General features: G+C 31.5%; 1 protein-coding gene across 6 annotated transcripts in view; it reads right to left on the bottom strand.

Annotated features, from left to right (window-relative positions):
* Positions 1-22,247, bottom strand: part of LOC106461617 (E3 ubiquitin-protein ligase LRSAM1-like) — a 98,255-nt gene that overhangs the window by 30,476 nt on the left and 45,532 nt on the right. For 3 of the 6 annotated variants that reach the window (XM_022388624.1, XM_022388626.1, XM_022388629.1), the window contains 4 exons: positions 18,716-18,847; positions 9,227-9,333; positions 7,751-7,904; positions 4,087-5,221 (listed from right to left, as the gene is read on the bottom strand). In XM_022388624.1, the coding sequence (XP_022244332.1) occupies positions 5,099-5,221; positions 7,751-7,904; positions 9,227-9,333; positions 18,716-18,847 (516 nt within the window). In that variant the 3' untranslated portion in view covers positions 4,087-5,098. Of the gene's footprint in view, positions 1-1,544; positions 3,357-4,086; positions 5,222-7,750; positions 7,905-9,226; positions 9,334-18,715; positions 18,848-22,247 lie in introns of those variants that run through there. The other 3 variants (XM_022388625.1, XM_022388627.1, XM_022388628.1) reach the window with 3 other exon arrangements.

Here is a 22,247-nt window from a genome sequence, read left to right as displayed (position 1 = left end):
TTGTATTTAACGAAATAAAATTCATTTGAAATTTATAACTCCGTACTGGATGGTGTCGTGGATATTGAAATATCTCATAAACGATCGATAGTAATCTTCAGCAAATAAAAAAACAACAACAAAGAAGAGACAGTCTAGATGCTACATATTTCCAATCAGAATCCTTTCAACCATTTCTCAAAGTGGAGTTAGTTAGTTAGTTGATTAAAATAATTTCTAAGTACTTGCTTTTCCCGGGAAGCAATTATGCTGGTAGATTACTAATTCACATTTTTGTTTGTACTACGAGTAGTATTAGCCTTATTCTTATCTTGGAGTCCCGAGAGACATCTTAGATGTTTTAAATGATTTGATAAGTAATAATTAATTTTACTTTACTAAAAATATTACGTTAAGCAACTAAAGTGAGAATACTTTCACCAAACGAATACCGTTTCAGTTCATCTATGTGCTGTAGCGAGTAGCCCAAGAGTTGGCGGTGGGTGGTGATGACTAGCTGCCTTCCCTCTAGTCTTACACTGCTAAATTAGGGACGGCTAGCGCAGATTTTTACCAACGAATAGTGGGATTGACCGTCACATTATAACGCCCCCACGGCTGAAAGGGCGAGCATGTTTGGTGGGGATTCGAACCCGCGACCCGCAGATTGCGAGTCAAGTGCCCTAACCACCTGGCCATGCCGGGCCTCCTGATAAAAGTAAAGATAACTACGGCAGCAATAACTGTGAATTACTATTTTTCAAAAAATTGGTGAATAATTACAAATTTCTGAAAATCAGTTTGTTTACTACATTTGTAGCATCCATGCTGAAAACAGAACAAGAGAAGTATATTGCTTGACTATATTATGCCAGCTGAGACAGTAAATCATTTCTGTACTGAGAGCCCATAATAGTTGTTGTTATGATTTATGTAACAATAGCTAAAATAGTAAATCATTTCTATACTGAGATCCCATAATCTTTCTTGATATAATTTATGTAATAATATCTAAAAGAATAAATAATTACTATACCGAGATCTCACAATCTTTGTTGTTATAATTTATGTAACAATAGCTAAAACAGTAAATCATTTCTATACTGAAAACCCATAATCTTTGTTGATATAATTTATGTAACAATATCAAAAACAGTAAATCGTTTCTATACTGAAATCCCATAATATTTGTTATGATTTATGTAACAATATCTAAGAAGTGTTTTTATACAGTGCAAAGTAAAGTTGTTTGAAAAAAAATTCAAGCTTTCAATTTCTCTAAAAAATGCTAACAAATATACGTTAAATTGGTTAACATTTTAATTTGGAATAACAAAAAGAAACATTTAACGGACCTGCTTTTTACGTTTACATCTAAACAAAAGTATCTTCGTTTACCAAGTTATTTTTACTATATGCAGTTTTTAATATTTACTGGTAGTCACAAGTTCAGTTTCACCACCAACTTTATTTTCCTAAATATAAGTTGATTAGAGCCCTCTTTTGAGCTCAGTCAGTTTGGTTATTGGAAGCCGATTCTTCACGTATTATCGATAGATAAGGAATATATACTAGAAGCTGAACTTTATTCATATATATAAGTTTATTCTTTTAACTGTGATTAATTTCTACCTGAAGTATATAGAATAAAGATTCCTGAAATAAGAAAAAAACTAAATAAAAGAAGGTTAATTACATGACAAGCAAAACCTGATGGACCATTGAAAGAAATAATGGATGTGTAACTGTTTCCACGCAGGAATATTTTCAGTATTTGTTATTCAAAGCAAGATATTTTTAACAAGTTTCATAAATTCAAATAAATTGTTGTTTATGAGAAATAGAATAATACAACATTAACAATGCTGAAGGCAACTGATGATAATCAAGGACTTTTATAGTTTGTTTTATTTGTTGGATGGTCAGACTTGTAAAACAATATTATATTCATTGTATACATGTTAAATATTTCTTTTCTTGAAGTAAGACAGACTCAAAATTCCATATATAATATTATATTCACCTCTTCTATTTTTCATCAATTTTAATAGTTGCAAAAATTTAGTTGGGCAACTTGATTACTTTACTGTAGCAGGCCAATAGTCATGTTATGGTAAGTTGTGATTATAATGACCTGTTTTTACATGTCTTCTATATGTATCATACACTTTGTAAAACAAGCCTCATTAATGAGATTTGGTGTTTGTTACAACAATAGACATACATTATATCCTTCAAGATATCTTTAATAATAATAACACTCACAGTGATGTGTCTACAGAGTTTGTGAAAAAAATAAAGAAACCAGGAACAAGATGGAGAAAAATTCAGGAGTCAACAATGAAATTACAGGAACATTTAAAAATATTATTTCAATATTATACCCATAGGGTGTTGTTATGAAAAATAATAATAACACTCACAGTGATGTGTCTACAGAGCTGGCTATTACAGACATCCTTTTATAATTAACGTACTTAAACAAAAAACTTTTTTACATGGCATTCTATGAAAGAAATAAACATTTTCATATCTTGATCTTTTAGTTGTACATATGAATAGTCTTTTTTCAGGTACAGCATAGAATAGATAAAATACTTTGTTTATAGTAATATAAGACTGGACTAAGGCAAAGGTTTACAAGGATATCTCTTCACAAAAATTTGGAATTGTCAAATTTTTAAGGAAAACATCTTAAAAAATGTTAGAATTCCAAGCAGTCACAATCTTTCAAGCTGTATGAAAAGAATGAATGAAGCTTGAATCATCCACATAAAGAGATCTCACAGCATTTATGTTCAATATGATTGTTAAAAAGATGTTCCTAATTAACATGAAAGTTAATATATACATTCATTAATACAAACCATAAGTCAGAGGTTGGAGCCTACCTGAGGCACCAAAACCTCTTGGATATTAGATGTCCTGAAATTATTTCAAGGCTGATTTTGAGCAGTGTTTTATACTTTTAATCATATGCAAATTAAAAATTAGGGAAGTCAGGAACTTTTGGCCAAAAGTTAGAGGGAAGAAATCAGGAACCTCCAAAAACAGGAAAAATGACAAATCTGTAGACACAATGAACTCTCTGTGTAATATAGTTAATGCTGTACATTTTATTCTAACAATGATTACAATGTAATATAGGAACAATATAAGTTAAGTAGTTTTTACTGTGATAAATATACTAAATGTTTAAATAGATCACTGAAGTGTTGTTATTTTAGTTATAAGAAACATATCAAACTATGAACATGAAAATAAATAACATAATGCAACACACCTTAAAAAAAAACTTAACAACAAAATCAGTCATATCAGTTGAGCTTAAAGCTTACAAGATGGTTTTACTGGAACAAGAGTGTAGTGGCAATCTTCTGGAATGATAAAATATATTAAAGGTAGTTCGAAAGAGCTTAAAAAATATGTAAAAATTTCTTTGTTCTATTCAGTGGTCAGATTTATTGTATTACTTTTTGCAATTTTCAAAAAAATGGAAATATATTTTCTAACCTATGTAAGAAAATATTAATTTAAGACATTTGATTATTTTGTTTTATTTTTGGTAAATTGATCTCTATTTTATTCAGTTCAGCATTTGAAAATCTGGTTTTCATTAATTTCAATATTCTTCCATGTGTATATACATATATATATATATCTTTATATTTAAGAGATTTTTAGTCTTATTTTTTTTTCTATAATGTTTCATTGAGTTTTGTTCTGTTTTTTTATATTATGTTGTGCTATAATTTTTTTTATCTCATTCCCTAGCCTTTTCTATTTGTCATGAAACATTCCTCCAATCACTTTATTGATTAGTTTTCTTCACCATATCTACTAACATTTCATACCACATTTATCTTCTATTGCTCTTGATAGAGGCAATTCTTCAAAAATGTTGTTTGTTTGTTTGTTATGGATTTCGTGCAAAGCTACATGAGGGCTATCTGTGCTAGCCATCCCTAATTTAGCAGTGTAAGCCTAGAGGGAAGGCAGCTAATCATCACCACCCACTGCCAACTCTTGGGCTACTTTTTTAACAATGAATAGTGGGATTGACTGTAACATTATAATGCCTTGATGGCTGAAAGGGCAAGCATGTTTGGTGTGATGGGGAATCGAACCAACGATCCGCAGATTGCGAGTCGAGCACCCTAACCACCTGGCCATGCCGAACCTCAAAAATGATAGAGCTCATGGATTAACTGTTGTTGTTTTTTTGTCTATGTAAATCACTCAAATAGGTTGATTGATGAAAATGCTATACTGTGATAAAGTACCTCGATAGCTCAGACTTTGCTTAAAATTGAAATTCTTCATAGCAAAAGAACTGAGACAACAGTTTTGACATAGTAGTAATGCTTTGTTCAAAAACTAGTATTTACACTACAAACAACTTAGAAATTTCCTTGCAATGTTTTTAAACCTCAATCATATTCTACATATAAATAAAAGTAAAATACAAGGAAAAATACTATATTTATGTAAAAATGATTAGAATTTTGTTTTGTAGTGTTGAAAAGATTTAACATCCAATGCACAAATCTACTAGACAATTTGGGGGGGGAGATATTTCTGGAAAAAACCCTTTCCCAGATTAAAGATACCTTTATTATAAATACACCAAACGACTTGTCTTGATCTCTGGAATCAAACAAGCATAATCCTTTCTCATTATTCCTAGTCTACACTATTGTATGATTGACTATCTGTGACTGTCCATGGCTTTTAACCCAACAAAACACCTCACTTTTATATACCTTCCAAGATAGTACAGGTCCTACAAACTCTATACACAGAAGATCAAGAGTCAACAGATGACGAAAGTGGTTATGAAAGAGATCAGATTGGGTCAGATATTAGGTTTTGACTAGTGACTGGTGTGAGCATCTTGAAACAGGCACAGCTGAGGCAGAGATGGAATGGTGGAAAGCACAATGTAATGTATCTAATGCTGATGAGAAGAAAAATGCTCAATCATTTCTCCCAAAAAAAACTGCAATTTTGGTCTGGTTGACTCGTACATCAGGTGTTAAAGCTTAGGTAACTTGAATATTATACTGTATTACAACACACATTTAGAGCAAGTTAGTAAGAAAATACATTCTTACATGTTTTATGAACCACCAAGAAATAATTTGTTTTGAATATAACTGCGACACATTGGGCAGTTAACCAGAGGTTCAGCACAAGTCCAACAACAGCATACGTGACCACAAGGTAAGAAGATCACAGCACTCTAAAAAGGAATTATAAAACAAGTGAAATTTGGCCTAATTTCAAGAAAAAATACCTTCCCAAATATGCTTTATCCAACCTGTTCTTGCATTTTAAGATAAAACAAAACTCAATGTCAAGATAATCATAAGTTTACTAACAATAAGCTTTTTTTTTTTGGTGGCTTAGTAATTAATTCCTTAAAGTTACTCTGTAAAGTTAAGGTTAGGTGTAGGCATAGGTATTCAATAAAATGAACAGATCACTATAAAAAGATAACAAAAAATATACATTACATATAGCTCTGAGAGAATCAAGTTAGACATCACAAATCCCATCATATTGTTAGATCTTCATTTGAAACTATTTAGGGACAAATTCTTTCCTGAAATTCATTTTACAACTGTCTCAAAAGTTCAGTAAACAGTACTTTAGCTGATGGCAAAAGAATTGCCCAACTAAACTAAATGTGATAAAATCAAATAAAATATTTAATGTCACAAGTAAAAGCCTAGGGTCCTGGTATAGTATAAAAGTATTACATATCTTACTCTCCTATAGTAAACAGTTCTCAACTGAAGAGAACGTTCCTCGACAGACCAATCACTCGAAACCTCTTGGTGATCGACCCACACACCCTAGCCCTGAAGGAATGCATTCATGCACAGATGTAAATCACGGAGGAGGAATCGGAACAACCGCCGATGTATGAGGCTTGTCCAACCACCATCGTAGATCGTCCGCAAAGGGTAAGAAATAGTATGACGAATCCCTCAGACAAACCTCGGTGAAACCAAACATCAGAGATGAAAGGGTTTCACTGATGAATGAAGGACCTGAAAAACTCCCACCAGATCTGAACCCAAGAGGTAGTCACCGAAACCATTGTTGACGAACCATGCGTAGTTGTGAAAAACAACGAATTGTGGTATCGTGGGAGGGAGGAACAGGCGAGGGCTGGAAAGGGGAGGGTCAGGAGACTGGAATCGGTGCCATACTTGGCTCCTACTGGGACAAACAGACCACCAGATGAGAAAGGATGAACTTTTGTTGGACCAAAGCCACCCTTGACTCCAAAGACTCAGGTTTTATGTCAAACTTGAATCGTCTCAAAAATGGGGCCATACGAAAGCCCCGTAGATAAAGAGCCGAATCGTGACAATATGACTTCACGACCAAAAGGTCCCAACAACAAATATACCACGTTTGTAGGGCCAGAGCTGAAGATGACAGGTTGTACTTTAAATAAATAACACATTGTTAATTACACACTTAATTTTGCATTTTGATGCGTTACAAACTGCTAGTTAAGTTAACTTTATATAACTGGGACAAACAGACCACCAGATGAGAAAGGATGAACTTTTGTTGGACCAAAGCCACCCTTGACTCCAAAGACTCGTGTTTTATGTCAAACATGAAATGTCTCAAAAATGGGGCCATATGAAAGTCCCGTAGATAAAGAGCCGAATCATGACGATATGGCATCACGACCAAAAGGTCCCAACAACAAATATACCATGTTTGTAGGGCCAGAGCTGAAGATGACAGGTTTTACTTTGAATAAACAACACTTTCTTAATTACACACCTAATTTTGCATCTTGATGTGTTACAAACTGCTAGTAAAGTTAACTTTATAAAAATGGCGATTTCCTCAATCATACACTTGTTTTACATCATGATGTGCTAAAAATTTGTACCAACTGCTAGTTGAGTTAACTTTGTAAATAAAGGTTAGTTCCTTAATCACACACCTAATTTTACATCATCATGTGTTACAAATTTGTACTAACTGCTAGTTAACTTTACAAATAAAGATCAGTTCCTTAATCATACACTTAATTTTACATTGTGACATGTTACAATTTGTACTAACTGCTAGTTAAGTTAACTTTATAAATAAAGGTTAGTTCCTCTATGTAGCTGAAACTTGGACCCTGAAAAAGAAACAAGAAGGCTTGTTGATAAGAAAAGAAATGAGAATGCTGAGATGGTTGTTGGGAGTGTCACTAAAAGAGAAGAGAACGAATAAGGAAAATAAGGAAATGGCAGGACCTTTGGAACATAGGAAAAGACAAGAAAAGTGAGGCTGAGGTGGTTTGGTCATGTGAAGAAAAGAAAAACAAGCAAAAAGGAGAGCATTGGAGCTTCCAGTAGCCAACAAGAGAAGACAGGAAAGGCCAGTAAAGCATTGGAAAGATTGGATTAAAGAAGAAGTGAATGAAAAACGAATTGTACAAGACCTAGCAATGAATAAAAATGATTGGAGGATAGCACCATATGTGAAGGACGGTGACACTTACTGCCAAAGAAGAAGTTTGTTAACCACACACTTAGTTTACGTCATGATGTGTTACAAATTTATACCAACTGCCAGTTAACTTTATAAATAAAGATCAGTTTCTTAATCACACACTTAATTTCAAATCATTACATGTAAACAACTGTACTATCATCCTCTTAGTAAAAAACTTATATATATCAGTGTTACTTAATTATGTATAAAAAATGTGTACAATCTACCAAGAAACATTTTACTCCATACAGACCTCACTCTCTAAACACACCACACACTCAGTGTTTGTCCACAGCTGCACATTTTTCTGTGTAAGAGTTGGAGCTGATGGAATGACAGGTTCAAAAGATCCTCCTTCAGCTGATTGTACCAAAAGTTCACTTGAAATTTCTTTGTGTTTGAGTTGTCTAGAAATAATAAAGTAACACATCAAGAGATCTAATTACAATATCAATATCATGTCTTTCCTAAATACAGAAAATACATTACCTAGAAAATTTATGGAAAATAATTTCTTAGAGTGCATCTTGAAAGGTTTCAGATAAGATTCCTCACATGTAAATGTAAGTTTCACTGAATACTCTCACTTCATTCATTAATAACTTTTTTATTGAGACATATGTGAAATAAACAAATCTTATAAATGATATAACAAAATCAAAGTTAAATTCAATACATCTTGAGACTAACACATTCTTATCCAGCTTCATATTTTGTAGCCTCAAGCTGAATTTTCACAAATTTCGATTATAAAATTACAAAGTTCTGAGCTGAGTTAATAGTTGTAGTACTAGTTGTAAGCATGGCTTTAAAACATACTTTTCACATTCACAGCAAAACAGAAATTATTACTTTAAAGCAGCAGGAAGATTATCCAACCATAAAACATCTTGGTGCTTGTGGAAACTTACAAATAAAAAAGATCAAACAGTTTAAAATTACCAACACTACAGTTTCTGACACATCTTCATGTAGCAAATTTTCTCTCATAAAGACTCTCATCAGGTGTGACTCTGTGACACTCAACTCAAAAATAACACTATTCTTCTATACTCATATTTGAATTAATGAATTTCTTTCATATCCAACAGGGAGACTTAACACTATTAAGTGAAAAACAAAAGAAAGCAGTTAATTAACTACTTAAGTTATTTACTCTTCTGTATGATGTTGATCAGAGAAAAGTTGTAATACTTAAAGTAGCAAATCTACAAAATTGTGTTATCTTATATATATTATAGTAAATGTATGTTTTCAATATTTTGCAAAGAGATGTCAAAACTAAAAATATTTTCACAGTTTCACTTTTATTATCTTTGGTTGAAATATTTAAACAATCTATTCACTACACAATCAAGGTGTGAATGAATATACAGGACATGTAAGTCACCTTGTAGTTCAGTGTAATCCTCCAACATAATTCAATGTTACACACCAATACAGAATTTACTAATGAAAATATAATGCTTGAATTTAATGTAACTGGCAGCTATTTTATAAAATTCTTTTAGACTTTTCACACAAGATTTACACCACCAAAATGTTTTTCACTCACTTAAAACATGGAAGAAATGGAAGCTTGCTGTGGCACACTTAATTTTTTTTTTTTAACTGTTCACAAAGTTAAAACATTTTGAATGAAAATTTAATTAACCTTTGACAGTGTTCACAAAGCACCCGAATACAAAAGTAATTTAAAAACAATACACAAAGTGAAAGGAAAGTTCACCTGTTCTCTTCTTCAGTAATCAATTCTTTATCTGTTTTTCTTTCTGTGTTGTATCTGTAAGTGACATTCATGATTGCTTCACGAACACTATTGTTGGTTACACCCAGCTGAAAATACATTATGAACATAAAAATTACAAACAAACAGGTAAGGATAAATCATTATATTTAAATATGTGTCTGAACCTATGTGAAAATGAAATACATGTAGTTAATGCAAACGAGGAAATTAACTCGCTTGTGCAGTATATTAGTTCAGAAGTGATCTTATTCAAATATTAACTATTACTTAAAGGTTGAAATAAGCTTCAAACCAAGACTGAAGCATTGTCTACCTATACAGGCTAGAGAAGCAAAGATTGAATAAAATAATCACACTAAATATGTGTTAAAGTTAGGAAACAGCATTAAATATACACATACAGGCTAGATACTGTAAGAAGGAAACAACACAATATTCAGTATGATGTTGATCAGAGAAAATTTATAATGCTTAAAGTAACACATTTATAATATAGTGATTGCGTTATCTTACTGATTATAGTAAAAGCATGTTTTAAGTATTTTACCAAGGGATACCAAAATTAAAAATATTTTCACAGTTTCACGTTCATTATGTTTTGTTGATGTATTTAGACAATCTATTCACTACACAATCAAGGTGTGAATGAATACACAGGACATGTAAGTCACCTCCAATATAATTCAATGTTACACAACAATACAGAATTTACCAACAAAAACACAATGCTTGAATTTAATGTAACTGACAGATATTTTATAAAATTCTTTTAGATTTTTCACTCACTTAAAAAAAGTGAACTTATTCAGAGGTATTTAGAACTGTTGATTTTCATTTCATCATTTTGATTCTCTTATTCTCATTGCATATTCCTGGTATTTACATTATTTGTAACTGTATAATAACTGCTTATTGTTTTAATGTTTTCCAGAACTATTTGTCATTATGGTGATAGATCTGGATTTAATCTATAAAAAATATGTGGTGAGTATGAACAAATGTCTAATATATGAAATGCTGAGGATCAATGTAGCCTTTATATATTAGGAATGTACAGTAATACCCCATTTAGTGCTCAGGAAGGGTTCCTGAGAACGAAGCTCTAAACGAATCAGTTCTAAACAGGGTCATTATAACATTACATATATGGAGGTATGTAACAAGGGCATTGTTTCTTCCCTGTGAATGATGTATAAGTGCTTTATTTAAGTATTGGTAAACACAGATTGTTACAGTACAGTATTATTTATTATAGTAAATGAACACAAACAGTCATAAAACACAAAGAAATACATCAAACTGGCATCGCTTCACCAGGGTGTAAGGAAGTAGGTAGTATGAGAGGCAGTGGACATCATTTGGCTCTTTGTAATGAAGAACATGAATGCTGCAATATTTTAAAAAATCCTGAATTTCCCCTTGTGTGAGAATTGTGACTGTTTCTCTAAGCATTCCCTCTTTTCTATTTTCTTCATCACCCCTAAAATAAGTATGAAATTTAACATAAATTACTCATTATAATATCATCATCACTGGGAAAAAAAGCAAATTTTTATTAGCCTTCAACCTTGTTTGGTTAAAGATCCATTAAATAGAAAATCAGACTCCTCCTGTCACACACACCTGTCACATCCTCTCTTTCAGAAGTTGTCAATACTTGTAGTTCTCTCTTACGTTTATGACTATATTAGTTATAACCAATAGATAGGCAAGGTTTTTGTCTATCAAATGACGTATCATACTACATTGTTTTCTGTACACAGATTTCTAGATCGCTTCCTAAGAAAACGTTTCTTCCCACAGGAACAATATTGCATAGATGGATGACATTTTAACGGTTCATATTGCGTCGCTAGAAATGCCAGAAAAATTGTGATAGTTGTGGGACATTGTTTGCTTTTTGCATGTTATTATTCTATGTTCTTTATTGCATTATTTTATTACATAAAAATTATTTAGTGCACTACTACTATTATTATGAAAAAGTAGTGTTCAGGGAGTTATAGATTTTCATAATTTTTTTATCTCTCGGGAAAAATAAAACTCTCGCAAAAAGACAAGAGCTGTATAATGAATCAGCTTAAAGTGGGGTGGTGATAAGCAAGGTCTTACTGTATATATGTCACCAGGAAAGCACACTTTATTTCATTTTGATCCATCAAGATATACAAAAAATCATCATAAAGTGTTATTAACATAAATAAATCACCTTGAGTAACTAAACTGTCAAGCTTGATAATATTCCACCTGATACTAATAATAAAAAGTACACTATATTATGTCACCCACTTCAGTGGTGGAAGCTTAAACTTTGTTTGACACAGATTACAGAAGTATATTGCAGATTCTCCATCGAGAGGAGCAGGTTCACATAGATGTTATATGGTGGCCATAAAGTAGTTCACCAAGGCTGTCATGATCGGAAGAAATGGAAATGGCCTACAAGTGATTCAAATATCAATAGAAAAGATTCCTAAGAACTGTAAAAATGATGCAGCGTAAATAAGACAACTCATGTTTATCTAACCAGTTCTATACAGTCCATGCTCAAACACTATATAGCAACTAAAATATATAAAAGCCAGATTTATAAGTAAAGTCAGAGTAGTCAGTAAGCCCAAAGAAGTATGTCAGCCCAAGTTAATCCTGATGAAAACATATGAAATAGAGCAAGTCTCAACTTCCAAGTTAACCATTTGAGTAAAAAAAGCCATCATAGCTTATTAATATAATATTGCACGTACAGGTATTAATAACTGTTGTATTTTCATTTCACAATTTTGTTTCTCTTTATTTCTTATTCTCACTGACTGGATATTCCTGGTATTGTAACTGTGTAATTCTTCATTACAAATTACTAAAACTTTACACTACATTTAACTAATTGTTTGTTAACATGCAGATAAAAAAAAGATCATTAAACAAGCACACAGTTGCTTATAAAAACAGCTCAGATCCGGATTTCATCTATACCGATATGGAATATACTCGACTGGTCTGACCACATTTGATCAAGACCTGGGTATAGATTTTCCTAATATGGCTAAATTTATGTCAATCTGAAATATGTCTTAAAAATCTGGTCATAAATAATTATTCCAAATATCTGATATTGATAAGTTGACAGATTTACCAATATTTTTTAATGTTTTCCAGATATATTTGTCATACTGGTCAGCAAAGAAACTTAACTGATTTAAACATATCACACTGTACAAAATATATTTTGAAAGCAAATATAAATTATACTTAATGCTATAAATCAAATTTATGAAAGAAGATCAATAAGCAATGCCATGTTAAAGCAGTACATACCCAATTTAAGTACACTGTAGTATAATATACTTAAGTTAGATTTGTTTAATGTCAGGTTTTACATAATGATTAATTTATAACACGTTTTAGATCAATAAGGATATTCTGTTGTGCAAACAAACACATGATAACGTGCAAGTAAAAAAATGAACAGACCTAAACTAACATGTAAATACTAGATATTGTTGATCAATTTGAGTGGCAATGTTACTTTTGTAAAAACAGAACTGAAAAAAAAAGTAAGATTAAAACTTAAATGTGCAGGAAAAAGTACTGCTTTAGTTACTACAGGTTTGATTTGGTATAGGCCTAGCTTTACACTAGTATTTATAGGGATAAATACTAGAATCATATGTTTTGAACCTTTTAACATTACATTTATTTTAAGAAATCCCATTACTATATAATTTTTATATGTTAGCTATATTAATGAATGATGTATCTTGAAAACAGACAAGACATTTAATAGTGTACAAGAAAGTGAAACTAGATATGTAAGAGTGAAAATAACAATATAATCATTTTAGTTTATATACTATAATTAAGCCAAGTTAGCAAATTAAGCTCAGAAACAATACCTTTAATATCCCATTAAATCCTAGTGGAAAACATCTGATATATGTTGTTGTTTGTGTTGTTTATTAAATTTCATGCAAAGCTACTCAAGGGCTATCTGAACTAATCATCCCTAATTTTGAGCTGAGATACTAAATATACAGGGAAAGCAGCTAGTCAAAACCATCCACTACCTATTCGTGGGTTGCTATAAATGAATAGGGGATTTGACCAGAACCATTATAAAGTACTCAGACCTCCAAAGTCTGTAGTGTGATTTTGTTTAGGTAGTAGCAGAGTGCAAACCACAGAACATCAGATCCACAGTGTGGCATATCAACCATTTGGCTGTGCTTGACCAACATGGATATATACCAGTACAAAAAATGTAACTAATACTTCATTGTGTTTCCTTATGTATACATAGATATTGTTTTGGAGAAACAAACCTCTGCAAGATGTTTTCCTTGTGAAATATTTGAGTCTCTATATTAGCTTTTGTCTCAATCAAGTAATGCACTGAATGCTTTTGGACTTGTAACTTCAAAATGAAAAATTAATATTTCACGGACTGTATTTATTTGTCATCAATAAGCAAGAACTCAGTTACTGGTTTTCCTGTAACAAAGTTTATTCTATAGAGATTTGAAAGAAGAAAAAGTGACAAGAACTTAAAAATCAAACAGGAGCAGTATAAATTAGGAGAAAAGTCAAAAGAGAAAGAATGAAGAAATGGTTGAAAATTTAACAATATAGTATGCTTATAGAAAATTAAACTAAACAGTTTTCAGCATATTAGTGGTGTTTTGATCTTGTATACTTCATATCTGAACCACTTTTGCTGATGTTCTATTTAAGTATTTGAAGATTTGAATGAGAAATCAGCCTTCAACATCAAAAACTGGAATAAATTAATATGCAAAAATATTTATTTTCTTAGCTATTAGTTAATTTAAATAAGATACCTATTTTAATCAGAACACAAGATTGATTTTTTTGAAGTGCCACCTCTTAGGTGTCACAAGAGATTTTTGGATGCTAATAAAACATTCATACCTAAACATTGTAACTTTCCATTTGTTGTTAACTTTCTTTTCAAATACATGAGTATTTACAGTAAATACCCCAAATTATCACAACCAACTTCATATCTACTACCACCACCAAACACTTTTACGAGCACTACTATTACCTCCATTTTCTATTCTTTTTGTTTTAGATTGTAGATTCTTTGTGTGGTTGTTGGATGCCAATATACTATATGATTCTGACTCCCTTGTTTAATAGCAAAAAAAATCCCTGTGTATTGAGTACAGTCTTAATTAATACAGAATATTGGTGAAGGAAACCATTTAGTTCCTTTCACCTATAGTTACCCAACAATCATTAAATGAGAGTGTTACATGTATTTTCTCAGTGGAAAGATAGTGTATAGAAATAGACAGTTATATTTTTTCTACAGATGAGCCAAAGATACAACATTCCTTATTTTGAGCTAAAGTGACTGTCAGTCACATGTATTGCATGCAACATGAAAAAAATGGCAATGTTTTGTATTTTCTATGTAATGCCACGTTTTCTCAGTTTAGGACATGACTGAGACACATTTTAACAAATTTACAGATAGGTTTGAGATAACACTAGAGAGCTCTCCAGCAAAGGCATTCAAAATATACACTTGCATACCTTTGTTCGTGAAATGAATAAAAGAATAGATTACAAAATCACCAAATTTTATTTGTTTTTGTTTCTGTAGGATGATGTTTGAATCATCATCTTCTAGAAATAAAAATATATAAAACTTGGCAATTTGGTAGCCTATTCTTCAATTTTTTTGTCTTTATAGGCTATGCATTTAACTATTTTTACTAGTTGCATTTAACTATATTTACTTTTTGTGAAATGAATAAAGACTAATTTTACTGTGTTTTACACTGTGTCCAGTCTATCTATCTGCTTTAAAGCAGTCTAGGTCAAAGAGTTCATATTTTTGCTCAATGATAAATTTTCTGGCAACTCTTCATTATACTGAGGTTCTTACCCAATTACCCAAAGGCAAGTCAGTGAACCAGGAATACAACATAAAAGTTTTTCTACACTTGTCAAATACACCTATATGAATAAAACGAAAAGTTTAGTAGGCTATAGTTAACCTAGATATAAACAGATGTACATTTGTATCTAAGAAGTCATGAACATAAATATCCAATTGAGGTCACATAAGGACATGTACATTATTATTTATTTTAGATGTAGGCCTAAATCTAGTGGTTGGATTGCATAAACTTATGGAGTTGTATACTAACAGGAAACCAAACTGTAGTAGTGATACTACATGTAAGGCATTATATGCATGCATAGCTTAGAGCTCCAACTTTCAATTAAGCTTCCATTAATATTGTTAGGACCCACATCTAGATGGTCTTCTGACTGACATTAGGATACCTGTATTGAATGTTTTAATGCTACTGCAATTAATATAAGTCTAGTTCTGAATATAGTATAAGGCCAGTAATATTTAAAAATATTATACATGTACAATTATAAAATGAATAAATAAATAAATAAATATATATATATATATATACACACAATGCTTGAAATGGGGAGGTACATGGTTAGATGTAATCCTACTTCTTTTCAGGAGGGCCCAAAGCCATCCTGGTACCTTTTAGTAGATTTCAAATTGCCTCAGTTTTACAGATGTCTAGGATTACACCAAATATCTTACCCTCTCTTTCTTCTCCCTTTTGCACCAGTACAGGCAACAAGATGCGACACAAAGCAGCAATGAAATAAAGTGCAACACATAGAGTCACACAAGTTTTTACACTCCCACTTTCTGTAAACAGTCTAATTCGCTAATGCACCACTCTGAGCAGTGGTCAGGGCTCTAAGCTTCTCAGAAGGGAACAGTTCAATATATGATGCAAAGGACTGGGGAGATAAACTATATATATTTTCTTAAAATTTCATGTAAGAGCAAGGCAGGAAGCAGACAAAGTAGTACACAAATGGAGCGAATAAACCCTCTTACTATGGGCTTAATTGTTGTGACTAAGTTCGTAACCACAAAGTTACCCTCAGAGTTTTCACACTATAGCTTTTACCAGAGTATGTGTATCTTCACAAAATCTGCAAGCTTTCAATAAATACTACGAGTCCTTTGTAGACAAAAAAAATCATAATTTTTAATTAAGTATTTTTACTAAAAATCTGTCCCTAAATATATATAGTAGGAGTGTTGACTACTTTGAGTGCAAAGTGATTTTTATGTTTAGGTAAAAAATTATTTTCCTCATCCAAAAACTGTCAAATTTATATTTGCATAATCTCTTAAACCTCCTAAATAAATATCAAACATATTTTTTCAGGAAAACTTTATATTTTATTTATTTTTTCTACCCTAACCACTTCACCATTTGTTTTCAGCATCAAAAAGTTCGCAAGCCATCCTGCTTCCTCTTCTTCCCCATTTCAAGCACTGTATAATATATACAATATTTATTTGAAACTTTAAATACATCAGAAAGTAGCATATGCATAAACTTCACATTAGTTTTACTAATAAGCAAAATATAATTGCTATTATAATCTATACAGGCTCTCACATAAATTTATTAACTAGCATTAGCCAAAGTAAGGTAAGGTATTTAAAATGAAAATACAAATCCTGGTTGGACAACAGTTCCATTAGAAATTTAGCAGAGATTAGCCTAATCAATATCAAATAATAAATAAAAGGAACCCTGCATTTGAAAAGGTTTTGAACTGTGAAATCACAGTGTTGTTTTATCTAGTATGAGATGATCTCTGGTGCAATACTTTCATGCACACTGGTAACATCTTTTACACTTTTATGTGCTCAACATGATTTTTCAGAGCATTTGGTAGAGGGCATGCATTAATTTTATACTGTGGTTATAGGCACTAGATTTCTTATACATCTGAACAAACTCATAACTTTCTCAGTGCTGTCACAATCTCAGTCTATACAGTCTTAAATTTTCCCAAATCTTGACAGACACATCATATTTAAAATAACTGGAAGATTTACAATTCTCCAAGTATAAGTTTGGCATTTATGTAAGAGTCATATCCTACCAGTTAGTTAGAAACATCTTGACAAAATTCCTAATATTAAACTTGCTTCTTCAGACAGACCAAGGTTTTGTCGAAACATTTACCATGTTCCACCAGCAATAAAACTCTTCCTTATGGCTATAAATCATCGTCTGCCTACCTATTATTCTTGCTCATGTTAAATAATTTCTTGATTAACTGAGGACTGCAGTTTCAAGCACTTTCAACTTTGTATTCATTATTCATATTGAGAGAATTAGCATTAATTTTACTTATCAACATGAAATTGCACTATTCTTGCTGAAAAAAGTACAAACATATTTAGTGTTGCTGGTGGGATTATCCTTAAAGAGTTCATCCAATGAGTGATTTCATTCACCCTGCACCACTAATATATAATATAAAGTCTAGTAACATGAAAAGTTATATCAATGTATTTCTTTTAATTTTTAATACATATACTGCACCTCAGTAGTTAATGTAGATTCATATTATCATCTTGTGTTTTTTAAACTCTTAATGTATTATAATGTATTTTGTATTTTTTTTAAAGAGATGACACATTAGATTATATATGAGGATGTTAGAGTAAAAGGCAAACTCACATATTTCCTAATTATTATCTTAGCCCTCGAAATAAATATGGACCACATTGGCTTTTTAAACACACTGTAAACTGTTTATGCATTAGACTGTTTGAGAGTCCTTGACTTTGTTGATTACAGGGCCCCTAGTGACATAGTTAATATTACATAAAATATACGTAAAAAAAAATGATCAATAATGCAATTAATTCAATAATTACTGATGAAATTCCCAGTCTATTTTACATAGAAAATGAGTAATTTCATTCAATTTTGTTAGTCAGTTCTTTATCCTAAAAGTTGTAGCAGAAAAAATTGAAATTACTCGATAACATGCAATAACTTGATCCCACCAATAGTGATTGATATAAAAACAAGCTGGTAATTTCAGGATAAGAATGAATTCTTCATTTTGTATTTTATCTAACTCACTATTTTTTCACTATTCAAGTCGAATTAACCAATTTAAGCTTGTCATTACTGTTCAGTTTTCAACCTTTTATTAATCCGTGAAAAACACAGGATTCATGTCAGAATTAACCATCACCATTTCTAATACTACCATCAAACAAACTTTTTCTTTTCTTTAGCTATTTTAGTAATAATATCATGTTACTTAAAAACGTTTCTTAACTATTATAAAAATGTTTCATGTACAACTTCAATTGAAAACATTATTAATTTTTTATAGTACAAGATAAGAGCAACCTACAAATGGCAACAATGCTCAGTAAGTAATTTTGGACAGTAATTCACTGAAATTTTGTATAACTTTCTTTATAATTACATGATAATTAAAATTTTACTCCATATTACAGACTGTTACTTCATGTACATGATTCTGTGTCTTAAGTTAATATGAATCATTCACAAGATGTACCTGTGTATGACAATAAGACCATAAATGTGACACATCAAATCCAGTACTTACCTTACTTAAGTCATTTTCTGTCATGCTGATGAGCTTGTCTTTTGAGATCTCTTTTGTAGCAAACAAAGTGATATAATCTACAGCCCCTGCATTTGTAAGTAGTTCTTTCACCTGTGGATCCATGTTTAACTCCTAGAAACATATACAGAATAAGAATTTTCCAAAAATACTTAAGACTAATTACAATATTTCCTCTAGACCAATAAAATCTGAAAATAGTTTCATAACACATATTTCTTGTCTAAAACATTCTATTAATTCTTCAAGTTTTTGTGTTCATACAATTTTTTCTCAATTACTGTGAATGTCTATCTTCACATTAATTAGGCTGCACATGTTTTAAACATTTTTTCATATAAATTAGGAAAGTAAAACAAATTTCAATGTACAAACAATCATCGGTAGGGTACATGCATCTTTGCCAATACACATTAAGTTCAAAACAAAATGCAACAAGCTTTGGTGTCAATGAAAGTGCAAAACTTACCCATGAAATATGTATAAACGTATCTTATTACTTAGATCACTAGATCTTGTAACTCACCTGACTCCAGTCGTTTAAGGATTTTGTTAGTTCTTCTTGTGATTTTCAACTTGAATACTATGAAACCTTCAGTGGATTTGGATTGTGTTTCTCTTGCAAGAAACTAATCTATCCTTAGCATTTTTAATTAATTATAATTTAATTGAACTTTTTTTATTATTGTAATAAAAGGTGAAACTTTCTCTTCCTCTAAACCATAAGGTTCATAACTTCAGTTCCTACTTCAGATGATTGATTTTGTTTGTTCCTGATTTAATCCTTTTCTTGTGATGGCGTGTTTGTCCAACTTTTAGAGTCAAACCTCCTTTACTTCAAGTAACACTTGGTCAAATTAGAGTAATTTCTTCAACTGATGTTCATGCAAGCTGATAAAAGTTATTTATTAAGAAAAATTACCAGAAGTTCTTTGTTCTCTACCATAATTTCTAAATATACCTTCCAAAGACTGAAACTTCTTGGAGTTTTCAACCTCTTGTTTGTTTGCTTGTTTCAATTTTGTGCAAAGTTACTTGAGAATTATCTGCACTTGCTGTCTCTAATGTTGAAATGACAGGCTAGCTAAAGGGAAGGCAACAGTAGTCAACACCACCCACTACCAACTGTTGACTTACTCTTTTCCAGCGAGTAGTGGGACTGCCTCACACATCTCTTGAAACCATTTCGTTGTTTTTTTATTCATATTAATGTTTAAATGTTTTTTATTTTTTTACTTAATTAAGGTAGAAATAGTTTTATTTTGAATGCCACACATCTACTGTTATGAACTTTTGAGATTCTAGACTTATGTTCATATACAAGGATGAGCAGATTGGCTGGTTGAACTTGTGGATCAGTTCAATAGGAGAAGGGAGCTTTTTAGAATGGATGGTTTACATTTAAACAGAGTAGGGTCTGGCTTGTTTGCAAGAGTTATTAAATCAGCCTTAAGGGAAGATTTAAACTAGGACTAGACAGTGGTGAGGGCCAAGATAAACTAAATGCAAAAAAACATAAGATGTAAAGAAAAGTTTGGCACAGGAAATAAGTACAGAAAAAGTTCTAAGGATAAGCTTAATTGTTTCTTTTGTAATGCTATAAGTATAAGAAATAAAATAGATGACTTAAGGGAACTGGTAGGAATGGAGGATATTGATATAATGGAAACAACTGAAACATGGTTAAATGTAGATAATTTTGATGATAGAAATTTCTAAATATAAAGTTGCATCCTGTTGAAGTTTAGGATATCAAAGATAATAGCAAAGAGATTGAATCCATTTGGGTTTCTATTAGCAGATATAGTCTTTTAGCAGGAATTTGTTACAGATCACCGGATAATACTGATGAAATTAGTGAGAAACTTTACAGTGATATTAAGATTTCAACTGTTAATGAGATCATAATTATGGGTGATTTTAATTTCAGCCATATCGAATGGGAAATGCTAAAGTCAAACCACGAGGGAGAAAGGTTTTTGTCAAGATGGTTTTCTTCACCAATTGGTCAAGGAACCTACTAGAAACAATACTATTTTAAATTTATTATTAAGAGGGTGAAAATTGGGGAACATCCTGGTGCAAGTGATCATTACTCTAATAGGTTCGATGTTTCGCTGCATATGGAGATAAGGAATAATGATATTTTAGTTACAAATTTCGAAAAAACAAATATTGAAGGGATGTGACAAGAATCATCTCTTGTGAATTGGGAAGCTGAGTTATATGGAGAAACTGATCAAGTGTAGAAAATTTTTAAATATTCAAGATAAACATATTCCTTATAGAAAGAAAACAGTGGCTGCAAGTAAAAAAAACCAGGTTCGGTCATGTAGAGTATAGGAGATAAAATTAAAGAAAGGCATCACAAATTTAAGAAATTTAAATTGATTGATATGAGGGGAGATTTAGAAGATTATAGAAGATCAAGACAGCTGGTCAAATAGGAAATTAGGACATCAAAAAGGATGTATGAAAAAAGGTTGGCTGGAAATGTAAAAATTATCAGTAAGGATTTCTTTAAATACATTAAGGGGAAACAAAATGTTAGGAGGGGGGTAGGACTCTTGAGGGATGAAAAAATAAGGCTCGTATGTGAGGATTATTAGATGGCTGGGTTATTAGATTCTGCTTTTTCTTTAGTTTTTTACTAATGAAGATTTAAGCAGTATTCTACACCTTGAACATTTGTCAGGTGGAAACAAGATGACAGCATTAATTCTGAGCTTGTTATGAGCAAATTAGGACATTTAAAGAAAGATTAGGCTCCTGAGCCAGATATTTCTTCAAGGGTTTTCAAGGAGGTTAAGGATTGGATATGTGAGCCACTTGCTAATATTTTTTGTAGTCCTTGAATAGTGGGCAGGTTCCAAAGGATTGGAAGTTAGCTAACATCACTACCCTCTTCAAAGGAGGTGATAAAATTGTCCCAGTAATTATAGGCCCATTAATCTTACATCAGTTGTGGGAAATGTTTTAGAATTTTATTGGGTAGTCATGGTTTCACTAAGGGAAAATCTTGCATTACAAATCTATGACATTCTTTGAAAAGGTTATGGCTTATGTAGATGAGGGTAATGGTGTAGATTTGGTATATCTGGATTTTCAGAAAGCATTTGAAAAGTTGCCTCAAAAAAGGCTTGTAAAAAAAAGATCTCAATAGGTGTTGGGGTTAAGTTAGCTAATTGTATAGACAAGTTCTGTATGGAAAAAAGCTAAGGATTATTATAATGGAGTCATATTGGATTAATGTTACAAGTGGAGTACCTCAGAGCTCATTCTTAGGAACCTTTGCTCTTTTTGATTTACATCAATGACATAGATGAAGGAATAGTCAATAATTACTTCAATTTGCAGATGATATTTAGGTCTTTGGTGTTGCTAGCTGTGAAGAGGATGCTGCTGATTTACAAAAGAATATATCATTTCATAAGTTGGGCAAATAAATAGCAGATGGGTTTAATTATATTAAATGCATGTGAGTTAACATCATTTGAATTATAAGTATAAGTAC

This window comes from Limulus polyphemus, unplaced genomic scaffold, assembly GCF_000517525.1.
Source record: "Limulus polyphemus unplaced genomic scaffold, Limulus_polyphemus-2.1.2 Scaffold999, whole genome shotgun sequence".
In the NCBI taxonomy this organism is placed as follows: Eukaryota; Metazoa; Arthropoda; class Merostomata; order Xiphosura; family Limulidae; genus Limulus; species Limulus polyphemus.
The sequence above is the reverse complement of the archived record's forward strand: the minus strand, read 5'-3'. Positions and strand labels throughout refer to the sequence as shown.